The 23,742-nt window shown below is 38.4% G+C and overlaps 1 protein-coding gene across 1 annotated transcript in view; it reads left to right on the plus strand.

The window, feature by feature from the left end:
• DPP4 (dipeptidyl peptidase 4) overlaps positions 1 to 23,742 on the plus strand; it is a 41,038-nt gene that overhangs the window by 15,092 nt on the left and 2,204 nt on the right. The window contains exons 11-24 of the mRNA XM_055718251.1: positions 3,196 to 3,331; positions 3,475 to 3,519; positions 6,640 to 6,744; positions 6,852 to 6,919; positions 7,115 to 7,168; positions 7,647 to 7,771; positions 8,719 to 8,766; positions 9,279 to 9,377; positions 11,412 to 11,481; positions 13,113 to 13,307; positions 14,230 to 14,284; positions 16,387 to 16,486; positions 18,197 to 18,261; positions 23,485 to 23,557. Of these exons, the coding sequence (XP_055574226.1) occupies positions 3,196 to 3,331; positions 3,475 to 3,519; positions 6,640 to 6,744; positions 6,852 to 6,919; positions 7,115 to 7,168; positions 7,647 to 7,771; positions 8,719 to 8,766; positions 9,279 to 9,377; positions 11,412 to 11,481; positions 13,113 to 13,307; positions 14,230 to 14,284; positions 16,387 to 16,486; positions 18,197 to 18,261; positions 23,485 to 23,557 (1,238 nt within the window). The remainder of the gene's footprint in view (positions 1 to 3,195; positions 3,332 to 3,474; positions 3,520 to 6,639; positions 6,745 to 6,851; positions 6,920 to 7,114; positions 7,169 to 7,646; positions 7,772 to 8,718; positions 8,767 to 9,278; positions 9,378 to 11,411; positions 11,482 to 13,112; positions 13,308 to 14,229; positions 14,285 to 16,386; positions 16,487 to 18,196; positions 18,262 to 23,484; positions 23,558 to 23,742) is intronic.

Consider the following 23,742-nt stretch of genomic DNA (forward strand, 5'->3'; position numbering starts at 1 on the left):
AATCAAATTATAATATATGTATTCCAATTCCACTGGGGAGAAAAAACCCAAAGCCTTAATGGTAAGTGAAGATTTGATTTCATTGGAAGCAGACTCCTTGCTAAGGCAAGGTATCATGGTTGTCTTCAGATTTATACTTAAAATGTTTGTTTTCTTTGGAAACATGGTGAAAACCAGCACCTCTCACAGTAAATGGAAAATTTTATTTCTCAAAATGCCACTGGAAATGCACAACATGGTATAAACGTATTTTGTAAAGAGCAGCTAAATTGATTTAAAATGCATGCACACAGAATTTAGTATCCCAGATCTTGGGGTTTGTTTTTTTCTTTTTAACAGTATTGTGGAAATTTTTTAGAGGTTTGCACTTACAAGCATGATGGGTGTGGAAGCACAGGTTATACCGATAAACTTCAGAAAAAACAAAAGAGGTCTGTTAGCTAATGCATAAACCCAGCATTTTGTACGTGGTGGCCAAAAAACTGTAACTGGAATATCAGTGTTACTCTGTTTCAGTCTTCACCACAGTTTGACTAACATGTCTGTGTTAACAGAGATACGCAAGTTTTTTGTGAATGTGTTGTTCTTTATGCTTTCTCTACATACAGTAACACTGCTGTAGCTAGATGTTATATACTGTTGTGCACTGCTTTTCTCCAGAATTTCAGTGCCTTTTTTTCAGTTTTAAAAGCCCTTTATGTTGTGGCCAATCCAGCTAAGATCTCTGCTGTCTCAGAGTTACATTTTACCTTTTGTTACCACCTAATGAAAGCTAACAATGCTGCTGTGTGACCTGGGGAGAATAACTATGATCTATCTCCATTCCAGCCTTGTACCCATCTAGCTAAGACAGGCTTGAGTTACATGGAGTTAGTAATCCATTTTTGAATGAATGTAGCACTCTGTAAATCAGGATTAATACAAAGATAAAGTCTTGGATGAGTGCAAAGATGGAAACTTATTCTTTCTCCCAACAGCTGATGCAAATAATAGTTAAGCCTCAACATATGCGTCCTGCAAACATTGTGGTGGCCAGAACAAGTCTTAGGGAATTTTGCAAGAGCAGAAAGTACACGAGTAGGAAAGGGCAAGGCATGTGTAATGTTGCTGTTGGGTAGTTTTGCTCCGCGAAGCACAAAGTAGTGAATATTTGCACAGTATGTCTATTTATACCACTATAAGACAGGAAAGGTTAATTTTTGTGGTGAAAAAGTCTATTTTTACTTCCTTGGAGCTAACTTCTGAGTAAAAAGAAGTTTGAATTGGTGTCATACTGCACCACCCCACCTGCCTGGGTGGGGATTTCAAGGGGCAGTGCCCCTGCAAATGGTTGTCTGTTGCAGCGCTATCCAGAGCTTGTTTGCACAGCAGCTGTACGGCCACATTTGAAGGCGACACAGTACACTTCTGTTTCAGAGGAAAAGTTTTATTATTTGTCAAGGAAAGCTGCCAAAATCTAGAATGGCGGTGCTTTGCCGCATAAGATGGTAGATGAAACCTGACATGTTTTGCACAAATGACCGGCGTGAAATCCATAGAGTGTTTAAACACCACTTTTAGCATCATGGGTATAGGGGACTCCTCTTGGCTAACAGGACGATGAAGGCAACGGATGCTTCTTGTCTGAAATGATCTGTCCTAAGGATATGTCATCTCCAGAGCAGAGAGCTCCAGACAGTGATTGTAGGAATAGCCCTTCTCAGCAGCAAATAAGGAAGGGAATGCAAAACTACTGTACTCTATGCGTGAGTTAATTGGAGTTTAGTTAACGTTTCTCAAGCTGTTGGAAACTGCAGGTGCATTTTTAATCTGTATGATAACTGTAAAATATTTTTTGTTATAATAATAGCATAATAAATAATATTTTTTTATTTTTTCCTTGTACTGTCCATCTTGTGTGATGGATGATTTAGTCTCTAGAATTGTTAACTTTGTTTCTTCAAAGTGAGAAAGTGAGAAAAAAACTGTGGGGCTAAATTCCTCGTCTGCAGAACCAGGGAGACCACTATTATAGGTACCTGAAAACCTGCAGTTTCTTTTTTTTTTTTTTTTTTTTTTTTTTCCAAACAAGCTTCTGCAGAGTGCTTTTCTAATATTGTTGGTCTAAAATATTCTGTTTGAAGCCAGTGAAAGTAGCAGTTAAATGACCTACCAACTTCCCAGTCAAATATGAATGCAAAAATAGAGCTTTTTCAAACATGATTTCTAAACTGCAATCTAGAAATAAACTTGAAAGTGGTCGGTAACCAGTTGGCATATATTTTTAATCCATCCACAATAATTGTAATGTTTTCCTTTTTCTTTCTTCTTTCTCCCTGCTCCCCACCAATGATCACGAAGATACTCTCATCACAAAACTTCCCACACATTTTTGTTAACTAACTTTGGGGAAAGAGGGAACATGAACTTGGAACTAAGTCAAATGTGCAAATTCCGGTTAAAAATGTATACTTGCCTTGGAGGGGAGGTTTGTTTTATTTTAGTTCATAAGGCTTCTAGGAGATAGGAGAGATCTAAAATAGGAAAAGACAAGTACATCTAACAGATCGTAAATGGTAAACAAAACCACGAAATTTTATGTGGTGCCTTTTTAAAATTAATATACAGGAATATTTATGAAAATTATATTTTCTTCAGATACTCCAATTCTTCATGTCAACTACTTGGTATTCTGAAGGTGAAAGTAAAATATTCTAATAGTAATATCTGTTCTTGTTATGATCTCTCCCTCTATTCTAAGTAATGGGCATAAGTACTAAATTGAACAAAGATATGTATCACTCAGAGAGTGCTTACAAGCAACCAACTTCATGCAGCTAAGGATAAAATTTTAAAAACATACAGCTTAATATTCAGAAGAATTTCCTCTAGATGCATACAGTGCAAGATTTATGAACAGTCTGAAGCAGCCATTATTTTATGCATTATAGTGACCTGGCTGTTAGAATTTAATTGCAGTCTTTCTAGAATTTGTATGTACAAATCATCTAATTCTTTATTGTATGAATGAAGATAACCAAGGCATCTATTAGCAGCAAAAACAATTGACAGAAAAAAGGCTCAGATAGGTTTGCATCATTGTTTATTGTTGAAGAGTAGATTGAACTGAAAATAGCCAGATGAGTCCTGTTTAATGAATTGCTGAATGCTATTACAGAGAGTATTTTAAATACCTAGTGCTGTTGCTGTTTTCAGGGATCATTATTTGAGTGTTGTAACATGGGTGACAGATGAAAGGATCTGTCTGCAGTGGCTCAGAAGAATTCAGAATTTTTCAGTCCTCACGGTCTGCGACTTTGAAAGTACTACCGGAAATTGGTTATGTCCACAGGTAAGAAAAATCAGTTGGGAGAGTCGCAATGCTCAATAAGTGAAACTAGAAAGGAGTATCTCTGTATGTTTATCTTTGTAGAAACATAGGCTGATGTAAAATAAACATAATTGTTGTGGGATTGTTTGTTTTTTCTTTCTTAGGAAAAACAACTTAAGGAAGAAAGTAAAACTGGCTGGATTGGCAGAGTGAGTGTTCAATTTCTAAAACTGCTGCATGCTAAATAACACTGATAATTAGGAAAATTTCATGTGAGCCTCTCACTGGTTGCAATGCCTCTTGTGTGCAGGTCTGATCCATTCACTTGTTGCATTTTACAGGTGTAGGAGAAAAATGGTCTCAAATGGAGCTGCTATGCCACCTTGCTCCTAGCTTTAAGCTTTTGCGGGTATGGCATTCTGAACTCCTAGGCTAGGCTGACAGTGCAGCATGGGCTGGAGCTGTAACTGTGTCCTCTGTGACCCCGTGCATCATGTTCAGCTTGCCAAAAATCAAAGTGCTCCTTCCAGACTCCTTTTTAATTCTGACTACTGCTTTGGTAGCGGTAGGTAGGGGAGTGCAGGAGCCAGGATTCAGAATTCCCTTTGTTCTGGGGGAGTTGTCAGCTATGCTGGTTTGGCTGCTCTCCAGTCTTCCTGCCACCTCCAGAATGATCTAGGGGATAAAATGTATTAAGAAGTGTATCCTATAACCTTTGAATTGTACTGGAGGAAAGGCACAGAGGAAAAAAGTAATTTTTAGTATTTCAGGTCGTAACAAACCATTCCAGGTTCTCTTTTTTTTTATTATTTATTTAGTTATTCCCCACACACACCTGAAATATCCATTGAAGAGAACTGGGGATAAGATGCATATAGCTGACCAGATAAAAATTTTCATATGCTTCTACCAAACTAATCGCTACTGTCTGAATGATGCTTTCCAAGCTGCCTCTCAGTCCTTTTGTACATGGTAGAGAGTAGGCACCTAATGAACTACACAGAAGATCTGGGGGAAGTGAAGCAGAGATGCAAAAGTTCAGACTTGGAGGGAGAAATGAGTTTCAGAGTTTTTGATGAGAACACAGAGTACACTTTCCACTCCCGCATTTTCCACACACTGATTATGCTTTAGTCACTAATTCACTTTTGAAGTCAAAAATGAAAGTTTAAAGAAATGCAAAGAGGGAGGCAACAGCAGGGATGAAATCATCCACAGTATGAAGATGAGAGATCAACCCACCTGCTGTCAAATTTGATATGGAAAGGAAGGCCTTAACGCTGACACATTTTGCTTCTCTGCAGCAAAGGCTTCACAATTAGACAATGTGATGATCAAGCTGCAGACTTTGTAAACAGTTGTGCAAAATGAGAGGGCAAAATGCAAGTCTGTGCCATTAAACTAGGTTGTTGGTTTTTTGTTTCTTTTAAAGAGACAACCCACATCTTAGGAGCTGTTGGATGAAAAAGATAATTTCACTGTATGATTCTTGGATTTGAGAAGGGATTGGAAAGTAGGGAGGATTGAAGAGAGGATAGGAGAAGTATATATATTCCTTTTTTATATTCTCATCTAATTCAGAATGATAAAATGACATTTGACTGATATGGGATATATATTTTTATATATACATATGAGATGTATGTATACACATATATAGGTATATACAATTCATATAAGTGTATATGCAAGCTTAAGTAAACTATATATGTGTGTAAAATAAAGACATATCGTTCTCTCTTTGTATACCTCTCTTGTGTTTTTTTTTTCTTATTATCAAAATTGGAGATTAAATTATACTTAATCTAAGAATGCTTAGAACAGCCTGTGTTTCTGCATGAGGCTTCCAGGTCATGAGCTAAGTTAGAGCTTGCCAGTTGAGTTGAAGGGAAGTCACACTTTGAAAAAGCAAGACTGTGATAAGGGAGAAGCTAGCAAAATATTTGCCAGGTTATTTTTTTGCAAAAATCCTGCTAGGGAAGAAGGAGAGATTATCTGGAGCACATGGGTTAGGAAGACTTGAGGTCTGTCATTGCTTGCTGAGTGACTGGAGGCGAGTCGCTTCATCTTTCTGTTTCACTTTCCCTTTCAACAACAGGTATATTATCTAAGAGGTAATTCCATTGTGTCAGTTGCCTAATTAACATTTAGATGTTCTGGACATGTATCACAGAAATAATTTTTATTACATTCAGCTCAATTTCATTCCTCTGTTTTTCTCTTTACCATGTGGAGGACATCCAAGTGACAGTCAGCAGAAGGAATCCATTCATTTCCATCACTTCCAATTGGTAAATAGGAGAGGCTGGAGCACCTCTGCTATGAAGACAGGTTGAGATAGTTGGGGTTGTTCAGCCTGGAGGGGAGAAGACTTTGGGAAGACCTTATAGCAACCTTCAGTACCTAAACAGGGCCTACAAGAAAGCTGGAGAGGGACTTTTTACAAGGACATGTAGTGACAGAACAAGGGGTAATGGCTTTAAGCTGAAAAAGGATAGATTTAGATTAGATATTAGGAAAAAAGTCTTTACTGTGAGCATGGTGAGGCACTGGAACAGGTGCCCAGAGAAGCTGTGGATGCCCCATCCCTGGAAGTGTTCAAGGCCAGGCTGGATGGGGCTTTGAGCAACCTGGTCTAGTGGAAGGTGTCCCTGCCCATGACAAGGGGTTTGGAACTAGGTGATCTTTAAGGTCTCTTCCAACCCAAACCATTCTATGATTCTGTGATAAATGGATAGTTCCTTCATGAAAATGTAATTTGATTTGGGTTCTCTGGCATTCTATAATCACCTACTTACTAGCAAAATTTCCCCTTGGAAAGCAGCTTGTTTTCTTTGAATAAAGGGAGACACTTTTCACTGTCAAGCTTAAAAGAAAAAAATCAATTAATTTGTTCACAAATACATGTTAAAATGAAAAATTGAAGGAAAGCTTGTATTTGCAATGTTTACATTGCTACAGGTTACAGCTGCATGTTTGCATTGGACAGGATAAAACAGTGACTTTAAAAGCAGATGCACATATTGTTTCCTAAAATGGTAGGAAAGTAGGAACACCTGTAGGACTTCAAACTGAAGGGAGGTAAGAGGGAATGTCAACCATTACCAGGGCTCAGGAAGTTCTGCTGCTTAAGGAGCAGTATTTTAAGCATGTTTAGTCTTAGGGTAATGGCTACAGGTTCTACCTACTACTAAGTCAGCAGGCAAAAAATTGTGCAGTATGTTCAGTGATTGTTTTAAGTATTGAAACTTTTGTTTAGAAATATCAAAACCTAAATTTATCGTTTTGGAGCTTTGTTTGCTTTAATAGACGTCTCTCTTGTGTTCAAGTTTCAGCCATCTGTCCCTCACTTTGCACCCGACAATGCTACGTACTACAAAGTCTTCAGTGACGCAGTAGGTTACAAGCACATCCATTACATAAATGGCTCACAAGTAAGTAGTAAGGTGTAGGACAGTCACTGCTAACTCCTGTTTTCTCATGGTGATTGAGGAGCTTCACATTCTACTTTTTGCCTTGCCTCTCCCATCTCTCCTCTCAGGCTCCAGTACCTATTACTGCAGGAAAATGGGAAGTAATCAGCATAGAAGCTGTAACCAATAACTTTTTGTAAGTATTGTCATTAAGCTATTGGTTCCTGTCAGGAGGGCTTGTAACAAGGGTCTAAGCAAGCAGGGAGGGAGAACAGCAGTGAAGGTGTCATTTAACTCATTAAAAACGTGATCTAAACATGTAAAATAAGCCTTTAAATATTGTAACATACTGCAGATACTTTACCAAAAGTGGTATGTTTTGCTTTTATAGGTACTACATTAGTAATGAAAATGGTGGAATGCCAGGAGGAAGAAATCTTTATAAGTAAGATTATTTTTTTTTTTTCTACAATATGAGTAAAATAGTTGTTAATGAACAAGAAACTTTAAGGAAAAACATTGCAAAATAACAGATGAGGATGCTCACAGTCTAATGTTGGACCCTGTATAGGATATTCAATGAAAATCAGTGTAGGAGTATAAACTGTAAAAATAACTCAATTTACAGAAAAATATTTTAGTTAATAAGGGAAAATTGTGAAAAGAAACAACTAATACTCAAGCAACAAACCCCTAAAGAAAACCCCTCGTGCCTTTTTTGCTATTATTATAATTCCAATATTAATTGAACTCAAAAGTTTAAAGTCTGTTTTCTCTAATTTTTACATCAGTAAGGGCTTTACTACTGAATTTTAATATACCTAATTCGGTTATCTTATTTAAAAAGCATACATTTGTGTAGCAGAGCTTAAAAAAAAAAAAAAAGTCTTTGATCTCTGAAATGAAACTCGTCTACTTTGCAGAGTGCTCTTGGAAAGCAGTCCAAATTCTGCTAGATGCGTTAGCTGTGATCTGAATCAAGAAAGATGCCAGTATTATTCTGTGTCCTTCAGCAAAGATGCACAGTATTATCAACTAAATTGTCGTGGTGAGTATATCCAGAACTAATTGACATAAACATGACTCACTGATTAGTTGAGTGGGGAAGTTCAGTTTGTCAAGATCTTGATATGCACTGCGTAACAATGATATGTGTTGATATCATTGGATAAATGTATTGGAAGCAGAAAAACATACCCCCTTCCTAGGCTAAAAAGCACCTTGACAAAAATTACAAAGATAAAATGAGATAGTTCTGTCTGTCAGAGGACCTCAAAGAGGTGCAAAACGCTCCTGTCTGCTGTGCATGTCCTCAAGATCTGCATAGGAGCTCTGTCTGTAGAAGGAATTTGGAGGATCTGGGAGCAAGACGAGCAATAAGCTGGATGAAGAGAAGTGTTCTGTGGGGGGGGAATAAAATTAAGATAGATAGTGCCATTTAAAAAAATTCAAGCAGTGCGACTGTAGTCTGTCTCTGATGTGTAAATGCTTGTGCTAAATAGTACAAGGGATAAGTTAATCAAAGGGCGAGAAACATAGTATCTTCTCTAAAATTTGCCTTAAAATGAAATGTATGTTGTTGTTTTAAGATGCCGAGATCTTCCTTGATCTATGGGCTTAGAAGGACAAACGGACATCAGAGGGAATTGTACTGTCAGGTTGTAAAAATGGTTGTTTGAAGATGACTGCTGTTGTCTCTGTGACAAGACTTACTGATTTCCACACCATGGTCTACAACCAATGGGTAGCCTTTGCTAAAGAGTGGAAGTTTAACTCTTTAGTACTTTACAATCATGTGGTTCACCTGCGAGACAGTCTGAATATTATATGCAATCCTGTGGCTTGAGTTTGGGCCATACTAACTTAAAATCCAGCTTGTGCAGACTGGAGGGAAACAAGTTCTGAGCTTTTATGATTCACCTACTTCCAGTTACTTTACGAGGGTTGTGTTTTGAGACAGCATGCAAACGTGAAGGTATGGTGCTCTGTTAACAGGTCCTGGCCTGCCCATATCTACTTTGCACAGAAGCAGTGATGATAAAGGTATGGGATTGTCTTAAAATATAATTGCGGTGCGCCAGAACATGGCACTGTAAATTTATTTTAATTTTGTTCTCATTGCTTAGTATAATAATTAAAATGTCAGTTATAAAGGGCAAATTTAATTTCAGATAATGACTCTAGCATAGTTAACCAGAAGAATAAATTATATAGCTTGGCATATGTTTACGCATAGTTTATTTAATATTATTTTATATTGTGCTAGAAAACAGTGAGTAATGTATGACTTTTCTACTGGATAATTGTTCAGTTTTTCTGAAATTACATTTAGATGAAAAACAGGGAAACCAGCTTTCTGGTTACTAAATTACTGAAGGAAAACTGTATTGTAAACATTACATCTGAGAGGAAAAACAAAAACTGCAGTACACTAAGACTGCAGTGTAGGTTGCCATCATCTCAGAATGAATTTTTTAAGTGGCTCATAATTAAGGAGCAATGCATTTGAAAATAATGTATTTAATCTTTGACTCTTACTAACTCTTGTTATTTAGTCCTCAGATACTTGGAAAATAACACTGAACTGGAAAATTCATTGAAAGATATTCAGATGCCTTCAAAAAAATTTGGCTCCATTAGTGTAGGTGGATACAGTAAGTTCAAAACCATGTTTTACCTTTCTTTACCTCTTTCACCAAGTGCTTCAAGGTCTTCTGCGAAAAGCAGGACAGAAAAGATGGGTGCAGTGGGGATTATTGTAGTTACTCAGCACTTAGAGGCAAGACAAGATTTTAATTTTTTTTAACATCTCCAAACATTCTGTGTTTTTTTCTGAAGTCCCAAAATATTACCTAAAATAAGCTTTTTCCCTAGTGTTATATCTTGATGGTTTCATGATGAAGTGGCTTAGCTCCTTTTTCCTTGATAATTACCTGAAAAACAGAAGTCCCTAACACCGCATTAAATAAATAAGAGGAACTGGTGTGGGGCAGAAGGCTCCTAAGCACTGTTGAATTTAAATTAAATTATAAATTCAGGTAGGTCTTTGTTCACAGGTACGAGTCCCTTTGGTTTGTGTTAGCAGGTTGTGAATTGGGACAGTGGAGGAGAAGTTCTTATCAAAAAATGGACACAATCTAAATGGAAAAGCTCGCAAAATCATTTAGGCTACATTTCAAGAAGATCACCTTGGACTTTGTGTAGGGAAATATTTGTATTGAAAACGTTCTTAAAAGCATGTTCACGCTCCAAGACTACATTAACCTCTGAATACAAACTAGAACAATCTCCTAGAAAATGAACTGCTAATGCTTTGCTCGTGGTGCTCCTCTGAATTTGCATGTCTGGGTACAGGAGCTTTCTTGGTGTGCTCCTAGGCTGAGGAACATCAGATGGACTGGCAGCGGGAGGCCTGGCACCTGTCTAAACTGTTCTTGCTCCAGCCTTTGCTACTAACTTTTCTCTTCATGACAAACTTCCTCCTGACAAAATGAATGAATATTCTTAATGGAATTATGTTTTACAAACTGTATTGAGTTCTGTCAGTCATTGTTAACTGTTCTTTTTGATGCCTCTCTCCTTCCACTGTTACTTAGATAATAACTGTCTTTATCTTTGTGTTTTCTGTCTTTTATTGCTGTCACATTTTTACTAGGGCTAAAGATGAAATCTTCCAGGCAAGATGGAGGTTTCAAGATGCTCTTCGTGCTATCAGTTGTATATTGATTTTTATATTCCTCTTTGTTCTTACTACTTCATCTCTTCAGGGTAAAGGCTTTTGGGTAAGGGGAATCTATTTTTAATGTCACAAATAAAAGAAATAAATCCGTTTATGTAGTCCTACATCAAGTTCCAGGCCTGCTCACAAATCTGTGTGTTATCAAAGAAGAAATCTGTTCCCATGACTATAGAGTACGCAAAAAATTAAAATTAGTGTTTTCATGTGTTCAGTTGAGATTGTTAATTTTTCAGTCTTTTAATGTCTTGCATGTTCACATCTGGACAAATTTCTGTAAGACTTGCACTTGGCTATTACTGCAGTGCAATCCATCAGCCTTGCATCATGCTTCCTTTGCAGTGTCAGTTCTCTTAAAATTCGTAAGCGGATCAGTTTGTAAAACTTACATGGGGTGCTTTTAAAATGTTCAGCTAACTCGTAGCCGACTTGGGTGGAAAGAGTAACATGGATGGAACCAGAATCAGTGTTGCTTGAAAAATGATAGATATTTGGATATGTTTCCGGAATGCTCTACATGCCATCATGCAAAGCCTGTCTGGCAGGTTCAAAATATTTAAAACTTCTTTTTTAGGGGCTGGGAGAGATATTTGGGTAGAGAAACACTTGAGCTAGTGTCAGTTTTACTACTATAGAGACTTACCAGGTTTTGCATGTAAGCTTATAATGTAGAGTAATGTTACAAGACAGAATGTTGAGTCCCCAGATTTTATTATTGTAGACATTCCAGTTCCAGACTTTCTGCTATTTTAGCTGTAAAACGTTTTTTTTATTATTATTTATATTAGCTAAGAACACTTACCTATATATATGCATATATATAAGGACAGTTCAGATGAAACTACTTTTTAATTTATAAGGGGTAACTCAAATGTGCTCTTACATGAATTGCAGTGCATGTCAAATTATTTCATTGGAGAACTGACCTAAGTCAAACTCTTCTCACTTTTAGACCTGTGGTACCAAATGATATTGCCTCCCCATTTTGATTCATCAAAGAAGTACCCTCTGCTCCTTGATGTGTAAGTCTTCAAGTTACATGGCAATGTTGTGTTAATAATCACTTTCATCTACTTCAAATGCTCCTAATAAGTTTGGGAAAGACAAAACTGGCTTATTTTCTAATTACTACTTGAAGTAGTTTTAAGAGGGAATGAAAAAAAATTAGGTGTATCCCAATTTGTGATAGATTCCTGTACGGTAAGGTGATGTAATGCTTAACAAGCACCTATTTAGCTGGTGGCGGTGAGGCAGATATATTCTGTGTCTGATTTACAAGCCCAGGGTGTTAGTGTTAGCTTACCTCCTTCTCTGCTCTAAGAGTTCATTAGGAATAACATTTAATGAAATTACATTCCAGAATGAAACTTTGAATAAGCTGTGTATCCTAAAGCTGAAGTAGTGAGTGTGATGTGGCATTTTCTCGGTGCTATTTGGCTGCCAGCTGGTGTTGGCAAACTGCATCTTGTGGTCAGGAGTGCGTTTGCTTGTTTTTTCATAAATTCAAGACTGTGAGCACGTGCTGTTTGGTCCATTCTTCCTCAGGCACTTCTGTTCATGCTGATATTTTTTTTTTTCTAACTAGAAATTACTGAAATTTAACTGTTCATCAAAATAGAAATGTTAACCTTTTACTCTTTTTATGAAAAGCTGACTCCACAAGGAAACCAGCTTTTAACTGTTGCATTTTTATATGACATAATTTGGTAGCACTGTAATACTTTTTGATATGCCTCATTTTAATGGGCAGTCGGTGCTCTTTACTTCTTAAGGCTTATTTTGGTTTTTATTCTATTTTTATTGACTTACCTGGGTGTTTGTCAGGATCACCTCTGCTTCATGGTGATCTCTGTATCAGAAATTCTTTCTGAAGAATAAGGATCCATAGCATATGGAAACAAAGTCTGATATAGAGAATTCCTAATAATTTTTTTCTTTGCTTTTAAATCTGATAAAAATGGGTTGTAAAGCCATAAGAGCCACTCTTGCATTTCTTACTCTCTTGACAGTGGCTAGAGAAGTGCACTGCAAACAGAATTTTGCATCCAGGCACTCACAGAGTGTGATTTCATAATGTTCAACTGCTTCCAAATACTTTAAAATAAAAAGCTATGATTACAGTTTTGCTTGCTTTTTTTCAGCCTGCACAAGAAATAGTTTAGACTGTAGGGAATACTGATGAGACACTAAAAATGCAGGAAAAGATCTTTATCATTTTCCCAAATGAAGGCTATTTGTTGATTTCAGACTTTAACCAAATAAATTAGGGGTAAATGGAACAGAAGTAGTTAAAGAGCATTGCTTTGAAACTCAGATGACTAGATACGCCAACAGGAAAAAGAATTTGATTCGAATTTCTGATAAGCTACTTAAATTCAAAATAAGTATCTTATTAGAGCAGAAAGCAATAAAACAAAATCCAGTCTGCTTGCTTGATTAACATAACACTTGACATCCTAAAAAAACATGTTGCTTTTAGTGTCCAGGCAAAGCAGCAGTTTGGAGTTAGTGATGCTTTTCTTGTTTGCTCAGTTTAATTTAAAAGTTTTTCCTTCTTTAGCGGCTGAAAATTATCAGTAATAATTGTATTTTAAATGCTGGATGAGAGTACACGGAGAGTAAATGCCTGAATTCTGTGGCACTTTTCACCCAGGTATGCAGGACCGTGTAGTCAGAAAGTAGATAAAGTCTTCCAGATCAGCTGGGCTACTTACCTTGCAAGCACAGAGCAGATCATTGTGGCCAGCTTCGATGGCAGAGGAAGTGGATACCAAGGGGATCAAATCATGCATGCAATAAACCGAAGGCTGGGAACATATGAAGTGGAAGATCAGATAGCAGCAGCCAGGTGAGCTACAGTGAAATGGTCAACACCTGCTCCTTCTTCTCTGTGTTTCTTGTGCAGTTGAAGGTTTTGAATTGTCATCTTGAAATTACTGGCAAAAACTTAACTAAATTTTCCATTAATTTTGCATGCTGAAGTGTGTCATTTATGGGACAACCATCATTGTATGCTTAAAAAGAATGAAGAGAATGCTGTAATACAAATCTACCGTATTTCTGGTTTTATAGAGATGATAGCTGTCAGATTAGTAGAAGAGCATGCTACTAAGTCACTTGGAGCTGGAGGTTTTACTCCAAGCTTGTTGCAAGTTTTCGTTGTGACAGTGTTATTTGTATGAACTGCTCAGCCTTTGCCTCATACTTCATGTTCATCACTTGATTTATGCTTGTAGAACCTCACTAAACCAAACGATGTCAGTATGAATCTCTCAGAATCACAAAGAAGTGATACAGGTTTTGCTTTTTAGGTTTTTAAAATGTTGAGGAATTTGAAAAAATAGCATCTCAGAATCCGTTTGTGGTTTTGTTTTTTTTTTAACCCCCTGACTGAATTTACGGGTATTGGCCTGTCCCTTACTGCTGCAATTTGAGTGTTGCTCCTCTTTTTAAAAAAAAAAATAAAAATTAAAATGGCAAAGGCAGGTGGTGAAGTCTGACCTAATACAATACAAATGTCAGTGAATGTGGTTTGAGTGAGGGCTTTTACAGAGCATCCAGGTTTTGTCTTTTCACATGCACAGATGTTTTTCTGAATTTCTGAGACACATGTGCCTAAATCGTATGTTTTCATATACAGTCACTGTGATGAAGTGGGAAATACTGATTTGTACAACAGAAAGAGGCAGACATAATGGCAAATAGGCACATCTGTATAATGGCAGATACCTGCAATCCATTAAGCATTTAATTATTCTGTTTGCTTTTAGAACATTCTCTGAAATGAGCTTTGTTGATAAGGACAGAATCGCTATCTGGGGTTGGGTAAGTACTCAAAGTTTGGTGGGCGTGTTATTTCAGTGTAACAACTATTTGTTGTGCTGCCGTGTGTGTGAGGTGCTGGAGTACTTGGTGTAAGGCACCTTTGGGGTCATGGCACAGTGCAGTAACTGCTGATGAAGTGCATCTTAAAAGTGCCTGTATATGTTGTCCCTTTGCAACTGTTCAGGAGCCTTTGAAACAGAAATTAGGACTACTAGAGATACTAAAAACAATTTAAAGGGATACTGCCAAGTTCCTGTGTACAAGATGAACCAATATTTAAAAAAAAAAATCCAAGTATATATTCACTAGTGTGTCTTTATATTATTCTAATTATCTATTCTAATAGATATTAACTATCTAATATTCTAATATTGAATTATTCTAATTTAAAAAAAAAAGTAAAATTACATATGAACCAGCTGCATGGCATGGTTGTCATGTTTTTGCTAGCAGCCTGAAAATATCTAAATCTGCTATATTGTTGTGCTTGGCTGTATTTTATTTCAGCAGTACTTCCAAACAGAGGCCAGATTTCTCTGACTTGATGTGTCTTTAAAACCTGTCACAGTAGAGGGGAGTGTTTAATAGCATATACATACCCACCCCCTCAGCTGCAAGGCTAAGTGCATATGTAGTGTTAGCCATATCTATTTGATTCAAACTCTGAATATCTCTCTGTCCCAGGCTGCCGTGTCACTGCTTTTATCTGGTGTCACAGGTATTCTTGCGTGCTCTGTTTAAGCATATTATGTTTAAGTATATGCAGGATCGCATGCAGGATCTTGAATTAAATTGCTAGCTGAAATTTGGTCACTGCTGGTGACAGGCACCAGTGAATAAATTGCTTGATGGCAAGATGATGATGGTGGTGCCTTTAGTGGCTTTCCTTGGGATAAACATCTCTGTTGTATCAAGTCAAGTGTAGCAGTATTAACTTTAGTGGGAGGGAAATGCTTTTTGCAGAAATGGAGGACGTAATGCATTCCCATCTTACTTTTAATGAGCCTCGGGATGAATAGTTGAAGAGCTCTTTGGAGCTAGGTTGGGGTTATGCATCCTGGATACTGAACCTGTGGGCAAACAGATTTTTTTTTTTTTTTTTATCTCTTGAGTTTTCAGATTGTCAGCCTGTCACTACATACGTTAATTTTGTTTCCATAGGTTCAGCAGTCATACCTTTACTGTGGCCAGGTTAGGCAACATATTTGTATGTGTGTTTAATTACTAAGTACACGCATTACTTTGCCGATCTCATCGGGAGGGCCTAAGTGTTGAATTTGGAGCAAACATGGAAGGGCTTTGAGCTGTGATACAGTTTCATTTGCCTGCAATCTGGTTTCAGGATGGGAATGAGATCCAGAAATTGCTCCTCTTTTTGGATGTGGGTGGGCTCATTTTCCCAAATAACCCCTTCAAACTATAGTGAGGGCAGTTGTTTGGGCGGTCGGTGACACTGTTTAGGTATCTTGCTGCCTGGATGCTCAAGTGTGTCAGATATTTACTCATCTGTGTTATCGGGCTAGGCTGCGAAGGATTTTTTCCCTGTGCATAGCAAGGAGCGTGTTGCTGCACAGTTCCTCCCACAGACTCAGCAGAAGATCCTTCGCTCCCCAGTCACAGTCTTGCTCTTGACGCTTTGGAGGAGACTTAGCAAGTGAGCTGCCGTAGGCCTGCTCTGAGGGAGTTGTAAATTTTCGGGTGCCCTGGTGCAACTACTCATCAGGCGCGTTGTGGGCCCCAGCTCTGCTTCCACCCACGCCCCCAGCACGGAGAGGGACACAGCGGTTCAGCAGTGTCTTGTTTCCTGTCTTTCGCTGCTGCCTACGGTGCTACCAAACACTGTCATCCTTCGCTGAGTCACAGTTCAGCAGCGCTCGCGCCCTTTTTCCCCAACAAGTTCTCATTCATCAGTGCCACAGCTGCCACGCACTGTTTGATGCCTGTTTCCCCAACGGAGCAGGCTGGGTGAGATCTGACCCAAATTCAGAATGGAGTTCATTAATATGAAAAACACTGAGCCTATAAAAGTCTGATGAACCGTTTAGCAGATGGGCCCCATCCTTTTCTTTCCGACTAAAATAACAGCAATGTTTTCTTCTCAGTCGTATGGGGGATATGTGACCTCCATGGTGCTTGGCTCTGGAAGCGGCGTGTTCAAGTGTGGAATAGCGGTTGCCCCCGTGTCACGTTGGCAATATTATGGTATGTGATGGCTTCCTTGTTACAAGGATTCCCATATGTCTTGCAGTGCACATGCTGCAAAGTGTTGATTCATAGTGCAGAACTTTGATTATCTACTAGATGCCATGTAAATGTCACTTGGTCTGTTTTTATGAACTCGTGGGTACTCTGTTTCAGAATTAAACCAATTCCCTAAATCTTACTTCCCATTTTAAAAAGTCAGATCCGCAATTCCAGGTAATGTCTTTAACCATTAACGAGGGGTAAATTATTGTAGTATTTGTATTTGTACTATTACTGTAATGTGTCTGTGTTTGCTTTCCAAAGCTGCCACATGTTCTGAGACCGATCTTGCATGTCAGAAATCCATTGCTATTAAACATTGTTTCTTCAAAATGCTACTTCACTTATAAGAATGAACTGCTAGGCTTCGCGTCAAACTTGCATTGTAATTTTCTCTCTCAAAGTAAAAGATTAGGATTTGAATTGCCTTTGTTTTGTTTTTCCTTTTAGAGTATAAAATTTTGATTTTATAAATCTAATTAATCTTAGGAATAGCCTGATGTGAGGAAAACCTGAACAAGCAGACGAGTCTGTACGTGCTTCTTATTGTATAAGATTGTAGTTGCTTGAGGCTGTAAATACAGTTACAGGGGCCCTCCTCCCAGGTTAAAAAAATTATACACAGTTAAAACTAGAATTCGTGCTGATACAATGTTACCACATTTTGACATTTTCCCGGTTTCAATTTGTCCAAAAACACTCAAGGGACAGCTTTTCCTAGCACACCTCTGCCAGGAGGCAGAGGCGTAATTTATCATTCTGTAACTAGCACAGGGGCTGTATAATAGCATATTATGTGTTGTGGCTCATTCAACAGATCAAACCATGCTGCCAGGTATTAGCAGCAGTCTGTTGAGGACATAGGGATGTTTTCATAATGTTTTAGACATGAGTATTACATTATGGCAGGAAATACTTTTTTTAATGATGATGACGATCTCTAAAATTCCACTTTTAGATGATTAGATAAAGGAAAGGGTTATGGAGGCATGCATACTCAACATTACAAAGAACACCCAAACAACCCCACAGTGTGACAACACTGATGAGAAGTCAAATGGGCATTAGAATGCAGCAACAGAGAATTGATCTGTATGGCTTAAAATAAAGCAGCAAATCTGCAAAAAAGGTAATATGTTACCATGCTGAAAAATCTGTGGAAAATCAGAGATACTTAATTTTTACTATATATAACATAGATCCAAGCAGAGTCCTAATCTACTACTACATTTTCATTTGACAGATTATTAGTAATAAACATTTAGATAGAATTGCTAAGATTTTTTTTAAATGCTAGTCATTTGCTGCAAGATTTTCAGTAATTTTATTTGGATTACTGAAAGAATAACAATAAGGTAACATTGACACAAAGTACTTTATTAATATTCAGCATTCAGGTGGCCATGGCAACAAGAAGATTAAATATTCTGAATAATGATGGTTACCTACACGCCTCATTGTGGAAAACCTGTTTCTAATCTTTTTTTTTTTCTTTTTTCTTTTTTTTGGTGGGTTGTTTTTTTTTTGGGGGGGGGGGGTGTTTGATTTGGGGTTTTTTGTTAATATCCAGTATGCATTTTTATTATTGTTTGTGTCAGCAGGTAAAATTTCTGGTAGACAGACTGAAAATTAAGCAGCAGTTTCTGATTTTCTTTTTCGTAATTACAGATTCAATATACACGGAGCGATACATGGGCCTTCCTATAGCAAGTGACAATCTGAACAACTATAACGTAAGAAAGAAATCACTTTATTTCATGTTTTGAAGTGTGTTGTTTCTTTTCTAAATCACTCTGTTTTTCTGTATACAGTCTAGTTCCTTCACCCTAGGAAGAAATAAGTTTGTTTGTTCTTTCCAGCTATAACTGTTGCATTGTGCTTGCTGAGACTGTAGTCTCATGCATTTGGATTTGCATGAGGCAGTTACTCCTTGCTGTATGGTGTGGGTTTTCTGTTGTTTGTTTGATGTGTTGTGGTTTTCTTTTTTTTTTTACATTCAGTTCCATTTGGCTACTTTGCAGACTGTAAAACAAGCTGTAAAAACTGTTTTATTTTAATCACCGAGAAAAAAATTTGTTTTAAAAATGAATATGCTCGTGGGCAAACTATACTTTATCTTAAAAAAACATTTCCACCAAAACAAATGTACTCCAGTCCTTTCTGAAATATAATTTAAAAAAAAAAAAAGGGTATTGTGTGGACTTTCTTGTTTCAGGAATCTGCCAGCTTTTTTCAGGGAAATCAAAATCTCCTAAATATTGGGAAACTTTGACAGGTAGGCAAGTCGGTCTTTACTGTCATCATATCAAACGAATTGCAGACCAACTGAGAGCCAGCAGTGTTGGGGATGGAATTTTGGCCCCATCTCCATGAACACAGGGTGTTCAAGGTTTGGTCTAAAATGACTAATGTTGCCCAGCAGTGAGGGAATTTCCAGGTGTTCTAATGGGAGCAAAATAGCTGTAGGTCTTCTGTCCTCATTATGGCATCATTAATTGCTTGACTTGCTCTTCCATGTGCCAGCTGCTTTTTGTTGACTCAGAGGCTTTTTGAAGTCACAGGTAGCTGGGCACAGGGCAGAGCAGCCCAAGCCCTCTGTAAGGTTTAGTTAAATTTCAGACCTAGGTGGGAATACCATGGCTGTTGGAGAACTGTGAGGGATTGGGGTGGTGCTTTTTGCCCTCATTATTGGCGTGTTTCACAGAGGTGTTCAGCCATAGTGATGCTGGAACCAAACGTGGGTGTTAGAGGAAGAGATGGGGCGTTGTCTGTTTTGGGTTGGTAAATAGGTGAGAAGACAGTTTAGCACTGATTGTGTCTTGATGCATTAAATGTCGTGGGGGAGAAGAAAGGGTGGGGGTTGTTGCGTTGATGTAAAAATATGGTAAAACATATAAATACACACATATATGGACAGAAACGTCTGTTTTGACTTATCGCTACAGTAATCTAGTTTTGCAACTGACGTTCTGGTCAAAACTGAGGACAATGGTAGTGACTGCTGGAAGACTTGGTACTGTCTGTGCCTCTTCTAGCCAGCGAGCTGCTCAGGCCCACTGGGGACTGACCAGCAGCCTGCAGCCGCCTGCCTGCCTTGTTCCAAAAGCGTTTCTTTAAGGCAGTGGGAACAGTAGGAGGTCTGCGAGGTAGCAGTGTAAATAGAAGTTATTGTCGTCGTGCAGAACGAACGTTAACGCTCTGGGTGCACAAAGTCATTCACCAGCTTCACGGCACAGATGGCAACAGAGGACTGTTTAATCCTTTCAAGCCAGGAGTCGGATTTTCTTGGCATAGTATTCATTGCTGGCAATGGCCACGTTGAAACTGCCAGTATCAAAGAGCTAAAGGTTTCAAATGTGTTACTCAGAGGACTAATTGGGGAGAATGGTGGCTAGATGGAGGAGGGGTAATTGCACAGATCAGATTGTCACACTTCACTGCTGCTTCTAGAGATAGGAAAATGCAACTTGAGTCCTTATTTGTTGTTGAAAGCCCCAAATAATGTATTACTCGGAATTTATTTTTCCATATAAACCTGGAGGGGTGGGGTAGCTCAAGAAATGAGTTGCTTTTCATGTAGCATTAATGGAAGGGTTGTGGGATTTTGTTGTTGCTGAAGACCTTTACTGACTTTAGCCCAGCACGTTCCTGGCTTACAGCCCCTTTGTTCAATGTCCCAGTCGCAATAGCCAGCCTCCTGGCCCCTTGTCGCTGATGGGAGCTGTTTTCTGAACCGAGTATTTTTTAGCAAGTAAATGCAAAACATGCACGGAAAGCTCTCCTAGCTGAAGCTGTTAAAGCATTTTTGAACTGTTAACTTGGTACTGTCAGGTTTGCACGCTGCATCATATATTCTCTATCCTACTGCATCCGCTGTAAAGCTGGCTTGAAAAGTGAAAGGTTGCATAAACTCTGTACCGGGCGCCCTAATTCAAAAGAAATGAGACTGTGTACACACCTGCTTAGAAAAGATGCGTGCTGCTAACGCACAGAGTATTAATGAATGGGAATATATAGTCTCAAGAAACTAGTTGTGGTAAGCGGGGTACACCCTACCTTTGCATTACTGTGACAGTAGGTTTCACTTTATTGAAAGAGGAGAGTCTTGACGTTTTAAATACTCTTTGTCAAGAGTCAAGTCTGAAGGATGGCTCATACTAAGTAGGCTAATAGGTGTGATCGGTGCCTTTTAAGGTAATTGTGGACAAATAAACATTAGAGCTTTGTCAAAGAAGGGAGCAAGCGTGGGTGGAGCTCCCATAAAATTCCGTAGGGATCCTAGGCAGAATGGCAAGGGAGCTGTCTGCCCGGGAAGAAATGTCCCTGATGTAAAAGACTGGAGACTAAATGAGGGCAGAGCTTGGGAGGTCAGATGCAGTAGCCATGTAAAGCATACCGAAGAGACTGTTCAACTTGTGAGAAGATTATTTTGCAGTTCGCTCTGAATTTGATATGCTTTTGGCAAGTGTTTGAAACAGTCATAGATTTGGCAATCTTTTTCTAGCAGATTTGAAATGTTCAGTCCTTAAGAACTGCTGCATCATTAGGTTATGCAAAACAGGGTACAATTTTGTAAATATGCCATCTTGTACTGATTTGACATTTGTTCTATTATCTGAGAATATGCTAAAGGGAGAGAGACCTTCAGTTTCAGCCAAACCTTAACTTGTTTGTGGAGTGCTGATAAAATGTTGACTGCTGTGTGATCTTTAGAAAAGCCAATTACACTCAGCAGGGCCTAATTCTTAGTACTTGTACACGTTACCTTTTGAGAACCTTTGTCCCGGCGGTGCAACTGTGAAACAGAAGGGCTAAATGAAGTTGTATTTATTTGCTGTCCACTTGAGGTTTGTTCAGCTGATTGCAGCTGTCTGTTGCTTTGTGCTGTAACTGTGCCTGACTTGAGGCTGCTCCCTATCTTGCAGCCACCTTCTTTGGCAGCAGTGGTGTCCTTAAAGCACGTTTTCGGGAAGGGACTCTTCCTGTTGAGTATGGGTACAGCAAGTGAGACATCACTGGCAAGTGATAAAAAAACTGAGAAAGTATTTCTCATGTGTGTTCCTTCTGTCTGAAGTATTTTACAAATAGCTTTATTTTGTTTAATGCTTGGAGAGGAAAAATAGTGACATCCTTTTTCTAAAACTGCTTTTGGGAAGTCTAGTTCTCAGAAGTGTAGTTCAAGTCAGGCTTCCACTTGCAGAAGGTTTGCTGTCCCTTAAGCCAGCACTGATTTGCTGGAAGAAAGCTTATAAAGCCGCGCTATCAAGTTTCCCTCTCCACATGTGGAAAACGATTCACTGAAAGGATACTGCTTGATTTTTTTTTCATTATTTTTTTTTAATATCACTAGGCCATTACTTTCTGAATCATTCTTTTGATCAGCTGCTGTACCCGTGCTCCTCACTGAATCTAAGCCCTCCCTGCAGGTTTTGGTGCACTCATAACTATCTGTTCTTATTCTATGATACCAACTCATTTCAAATGGATAGTGTCATGCTTCCAGTGTGCATGGATATCCATATGTTCAATGGGATCTCTGGTGCTCTGCAGCCTCTCACTATCAAGACGGCAGTTGCCGTGTTATGGACTGGAGGGTGGCTTTTTCTCTCAACTTGTTTTTTAAAATTGGTTGAGTAACTACAAAATCTCATTTCACTTATGAGAGCGCTGTGGTACGCTATTCTGCCGTGACAAAAGGAATATTTATGCTTGCTTTAAAGATTCATGAGTGTACAAGAGACATAAGGAAATTAAACCCTTCTGTGTCTTGGTAGTGTAATGTATTTGACTTTTTGGGGGTACTAAATGCAAATCCCTGTGCAAGAATACAGCCTTACTACAAGGTGGGGAAGAAATAAACCAAAACCTAACCCCCACATTATTTTGTTCCTAATTTTTACTGGTTTTTTCCTTGCCATAGAGGCTTTTAGGCTGCTGTAACAGAGGGAAAACTTCCACAGGAATTCAGTCATTTTCAGCAGAGAACCCCTATAATGTTGCTAATAGAAGGAAATTTGATTCAACGCATTTTTGCCCCATTATGCTGGTTGTCTTACCAAGCCTAAAACATCTTGTTGCTAGTCCCTTTTCTTCTTCCTACTCTCATGGCAGAGCGCTATCCTATTCCATTTCCTTGCCCAAATTAAAGATCCTACCTGCAATCCTTACTTTCCTCATTCTTTATTACCTAGTCACAGTAGCAAGTCATGTGGTTAATATGTTCTAGGGAATATGCTGTTACTGTGTTTTAAGTTTCTTGATTAGCCTTAGTTGATTATTTTTTTCATCACTGTATTGTTTTTCTATTCCTAAAATATAGCTTGACTTCCATTTATAGATTTGGTCTCATGGTTTTTACCTTCAGGTGTTTCTCTGCCATATTTGGGGAAAGCATCATTTTCAAATTGTTGTCACCCATTTTTACTTGAGACTGTTGCAGTATTAGCTCTGTTGACTTACCTACAGGTAAACTAGTGTACGTTTTGGTGGGGAGGATAATGCATGTGGTCTCTACAATATCTACTCCTTGCTATCATAGGGTGTGCTGTTGCCATGGCAACATTTTTTAACTTGTCTGCAGTCGCACAGGAAACCTATGGCAAGTGGTGTGCTGCAGGCTAACAACATGTTAGCAATGCATTAAATGTGTGTCTCACTCACAAAACTCTTCCCCTCTGGAATTGCCTGTTAACTTTGCAGACATAACCCTTGGTAATAATTGCAGATCGGTGCAGAATGGTTTGAGTACAAGCACAGTGTTGTTTGATATGTGAACATGCTACTTGGGGGTGCGGGGCCAGGGGGGGAACAGGGGTTGTTGTTTTTATCTGAAGGACCCCAGACTGTCAACAGGAATCAAAGTCAGTTGGTAGCAAATCATCTTCTAATAAATAGCACTTCTTTTCTTTTCTTTTTTCTTTTCTCTTTTTTTCTTTTCTCTTTTTCTTTAATTTCAGAGTTCAACAGTAATGGCCAGAGCTGAAAAATTCAAGGAAGTTGAGTATCTCCTTATTCATGGAACAGCAGATGGTGAGTTGCAGTTAATTAGACATTTTAGTATTACAGACAGGTTTGCAATTCTACTACTGACAAAACAAAAGCATGAAGGGGCAAGGCTGTTACATTTACATCAATAAAATAATACTGCTTTCTGCAGCTAATTTGTGTTTCAGTCAGAAGTGTTGGGGAGTCTACTGTGTTAGTTGCTTTGCTTT

Source organism: Falco cherrug, chromosome 8, assembly GCF_023634085.1.
Source record: "Falco cherrug isolate bFalChe1 chromosome 8, bFalChe1.pri, whole genome shotgun sequence".
Lineage (NCBI taxonomy): Eukaryota > Metazoa > Chordata > Aves > Falconiformes > Falconidae > Falco > Falco cherrug.